The sequence below is a fragment of the Alligator sinensis genome, unplaced genomic scaffold (assembly GCF_000455745.1).
Source record: "Alligator sinensis unplaced genomic scaffold, ASM45574v1 scaffold50_1, whole genome shotgun sequence".
NCBI classification, from domain to species: Eukaryota; Metazoa; Chordata; order Crocodylia; family Alligatoridae; genus Alligator; species Alligator sinensis.
In genome coordinates this window covers 830199-834787 of record NW_005842059.1, presented here as the reverse complement: position 1 = coordinate 834787, position 4589 = coordinate 830199, and the positions used below count along the sequence as shown (strand labels likewise).

Below are 4589 nucleotides of genomic sequence, written 5' to 3'. Positions count from 1 at the left end.
TTGCCTTTCAGTGGCATAATGCTCAATTAGCCTTGTGAAAGGCAAGAGCCAGGTCTCCAGCTGTGATGAGGCAGCTCATCTTCAGTTGGGCACTCCTCTAGTGAAAAATGCCCTGGATGGAATAAGCCATATAGTATACTGCACATCCTTGCCCCAGGGTGTAGGGCATATACCAGGAAGCTGAGAGCACAGACAGAGCACACTGTGGTCCACTGCACTGCACGCAACCTCAGAGCACGTGGCTGAATCAAAGGCTTGAGGCCTATCTGAACATCAGCAAGAGGGAAGGGAAAGATAAATATCTCTAAACTGCAGCACTGAAGGGGGCAATGAGAGACAGAGGGAGGAAGGAAGGTGAGAGAAATAAGGGTAAGAGTGCACTTCGCTAGGCTCCTGCATGTTCCAAAATGAGCTTGCACCTCTGATCTCGCCAATTCTCATGATGCAAAAGAAAGCAGACCTCTCCAGACAGAGCTGCAGGACAAAAGAGGACTTCAGGGCCCTGCACAGGGGAAGCCATGTTTGATAATCTTTGCCTCGCTCAAGAGGAGAGGCAAAGGTGACCTTATGCCTTCTTTACACTCATTTGAAACTGAGGCCAACCAGGGGCCAAGCTGGATGCTGGTACAAGCGAAGCCTGTTGGCTACAAGGAGACATTTCGGCAACTGAGAAGTTCCAGATACCACAATGGACCATGCCCCCTCCCTGTAAACGTACACCGAGGTGGCACATAGCTGCAATGGTGGCTTTACCCAGCTCACGGATCCTTTCAGGCTGGGGCAAATTCCCCCATTCAAATGGGTTATCAATACAGCTTCTTGGGGACCGGGAACAGGGGGCTTCCTTGCAACAAAGGGCCAGATTCTGATCCCATTGAAGTAAACTAAGAAATTCTGAATGCATGCTGTGAAAATAGGTTTGGATTAAACATTGATTTAAAAAATATATATATATTAACAATTCAGGTTTCAAAGGCATCAGGGGAAGCCAGTCTACCCCACATCAAGATGCAAACAGGTCTAGAGAGGGGTCTGAAGCACAGAGAGCAAAATATTTAAAAAGTACATTCAGAAGACAAAAACCGCTCCAACTATTTTAGAATTGCAACTGAAACAGCATCAGTTTACCGGGGCCTTTCCTGGGATGAGGTTCTCTCCTCTATGCTCTGTATTTCGGGACGTGCTCAGGTAAGTTAGTGAAAAGCACGCTTTTTTCCTTTGCCATATGGAAATGCCACTGACGCGAGGCAGTGGTTGGTAACAAAAATGTTCCCGTTGGTGCCATAAATGCTTAGCTGCTGTCACTGCCTGGCACGTAGTGTGTGCACTGGTGAATGATACAACATAATTCATTTGCTGTTTACCTTGCGTTTGAAAGCTGCGATGAAAGGAGACATACAACTTCTGTTCCAAGGCTTGCTAAACATACCAGATTAACGAATGCAGCTCACGAGATTTCATCAGGGTCAAATCCTGCAGTTGCTGCTCAGATAACACCCCGAGTAAAATCTGCACGAAGGCTGCCTAAGGATTGCAGGGCTCATCCAAAACCCATGCAAAGTTAATGGGAAGACTCCCAGTGACTTCGACAGGCTTTGGATCCAGACCTGAATAAGTATTTCAGGAATAACCTCTAGGGAATCAATCAGGAAAATGGATTTTAGTTTGAGCAAACCAGAAGCAGGATTTGGTCACTCACTAGGATAGAAGGAGCCTTTCTGCATGAAGAGGATGCAGAAAGCAAGGTCCTAGGTCTCATTGGACACAAACAGTACCTTCGCATTCGGAGGCCTCAGTGCTGTACTCCTCGTGGTTCGACAGCAAGCGGTTGAATCGTGGCTTACGTTCGGCCCCTGCCTGGATTCCTTTTTCAGACACTGACGATCGAAAACTCTGCGAGCGCGACACCGAGATCTCAAACTGCTTGATCACCTCGTCGTCGCTGTCCGAGGATGTGGTTAACTCTTCATCCTCCCCATAACTGTTTACTGGAAGAAGAACACAGCAAATATTCTTGGCAATTCATAGGACTTTGCACAGAGGCGAGATAATACAGCGTGCTCTTAGTTTAGAGATTTGCTTCTGGGGAAGGAAGAGAAGAGCAAAGGATATAAAGGACTAGAGGGAAGGGGAAGGCATGTTCCCTGGAACCTTTTCAAAGCCTGTTGATGCTTCACAAGGTCTTAGTTCTGGCTTCTCACCCAACTTTATATAAACAGATCGCTCCTTCCAGATCCTTCCTGGGTTTTTTAAAGCAGAATAAAAGTCTGAAAAGAGAAACACGTTACATAAGGAAGCCACATGTGCACGCATGCACATGTGTGCACACAACCATCAGCACATGCACAAAGAAAGAAGTACCCATGCAACTTGAAATCCCTCTCAATGTCTGAGCCGTCATAAATAGGACTAAAACACAGGAAAAGCAAGCAAAGGGTTAACCTGGGCTTCGACTTTACAACGTGAAGGTGAAATTGCAGTATAAAGCGAATAGGCACGGCTAATTCCACATGTCAGAGTCAGCACAGGAGCCTTTTGAGAACAATGTAAATTCTAACCTTTAAAAATGGAGATACACATCTGAACATTTCCCTGCTGCTGCCCTTCCCCCGCCTGCTGACGGGGCCGGCTTTGCATATGAGAGCGCTGCCTTCTCATGAGTGTGTGAATACCCATCGCGTGGAGGAGAGGGGAAATAAGGATCTGGTGTCCCGCAATTGGCTTGCTTTCTCAAATGAAAACAGAGATGCAAGTACAAGGCCATATCACAGATTCCCCAGCCATCTGCAGCAAGGAAACAGAAGGGAAGGATGTTTTTATTTGCTAACTTAAGGGGTGAAGGGAGCTGTGGGTGTAATGGACAGTTGGAGCGTGTGAGCGGTTGCGTTTGTGTGTGTATGTGTGCGAGAGAGGGAATGTGCACACGCCTGCTGTCGAGTGTGTTATGTTGTGGATCCCTCCTGAGCGCAGTAATGGGTGCCCAGATGTCTTCTGATAATCCCGAGAGAAGCCAGGGGCACCGAGTATATCGGGGAAGAGGGCTGTCACCTGAAATGCGTAAAAAACTTTCTGCATGACCATTATCTTAGTGCCCCTCCACCCCCAGCAAAAATTAAAATCGGGGTCTATGATAGAAGCCCAAGCAACTAAACAAATGAACAATGTGGGCCAGTGCACAGAGGTAGGGATGTTCTCAGTGGTGGCAGAGAACAGACCAAGGAGCAATGGTCTCAAGTTGCAGCAAGTTGGATATTAGGAAAACTCTCACTAGGAGGGTAGTAAAACACTGGAAAGGTGACTCAGAAAGATGTGGAAACTCCATTCTTGGAGGTTTTTAAGACCCAGCTCGACAAAGTCTTGGCTGGGATGATGTAGTTGGGGCTGGTCCTGCTTGGAGCAGGGGGTTGGACTAGATGTGACCTCCTGGGGTCCCTTCCAACCCTAATTTGCTATGCTTTGATGATTCTCCATGCCAACGGCTCGCTTTGGAGGGGAAATAGAATTTCTTCCGTGTTATACTCACAGACAAGAGACAACCATGGGGATGAGGTTATGGAAATAGGGCCCTACTTTCACACAAACCTCAAACTCCATTAAATAAAACTATTAAATATCTATAATGCAAATCCAGCTACAGTTGCTGCTTTATGTATCTACAGCCGGTCACAGCCGTGGCCATAGGCAGAGACAATGTCTTCAATCTCTAGAGCTGTCTGTTCTCATAGGGAGAATTCCCCAGTCCCGGGGATCCTCACTGCCATTAACATCCTACCAGAAACAGAACAGCTTTGCCATGAAGTCATATTGTCAGATTCACCTCTGCAGTTCAACTTTGCCAGGATATTGGCAATAAGCTCCTCATTGAGGAGTTCAGCCTTGTCCCCCCTGTCTGTCACCAGCAATTGGTGATGGACAGGGGAGACAAGGCTGAACTCCTCAATGAGTTCTTTGCCTCAGTGTTCCTAAACGAGGGGCAAGACAAGTCTTACAATGGGATCATAGAGAAACAACAGCAGGGTGCCAGACCACCAAGCGTTGACCCTGAGATGGTGCAGAGTCACTTGGAAAGACTGGATGTGTTTAAGTCGGCAGGCCCGGATGAGCTCCATCGAAGGGTGCTGAAGGCACTGGCTGATGTCATTGCACAGCCACTGGCAAGAATATTTGAGCACTCGTGGTGCACGGGCCAGGTCCCAGAGGACTGGAAAAGGGCCAATGTGGTCCTTATTTTCAAGAAGGGGAGGAAGGAGGATCCAGGCAACTACAGGCCAGTCAGTCTCACCTCCATCCGTGGCAAAGTCTTTGAAAAAATTATTAAGGCTCATATATGTGAGAGCCCAGCTGGAAAAATTATGCTGAGGGTAAACCAGCACGGGTTTGTAGCAGGTAGATCATGCCTGACTAATCTAGTCTCTTTATGACCAGGTTACAAAACACCTGGACACAGGAGTAGGGGTTGACATCGTCTACTTAGACTTCAGGAAGGCCTTCGATACGGTATCCCACACCATACTGGTGAACAAGTTAAGAGGCTGTGACTTGGATGACTACACAGTCCAGTGGGTGGCAAATTGGCTGGAGGGTCGCAC

At 47.5% G+C, this 4589-nt stretch overlaps 1 protein-coding gene across 2 annotated transcripts in view; it reads right to left on the bottom strand.

Moving 5' to 3' along the window:
* SYT16 (synaptotagmin 16) overlaps nucleotides 1-4589 on the bottom strand; it is a 166597-nt gene that overhangs the window by 40593 nt on the left and 121415 nt on the right. For both annotated transcript variants that reach the window (XM_025203494.1, XM_025203493.1), the window contains exon 4: nucleotides 1776-1988. In XM_025203494.1, coding sequence (XP_025059279.1) covers nucleotides 1776-1988 — 213 coding nt within the window. The remainder of the gene's footprint in view (nucleotides 1-1775; nucleotides 1989-4589) is intronic.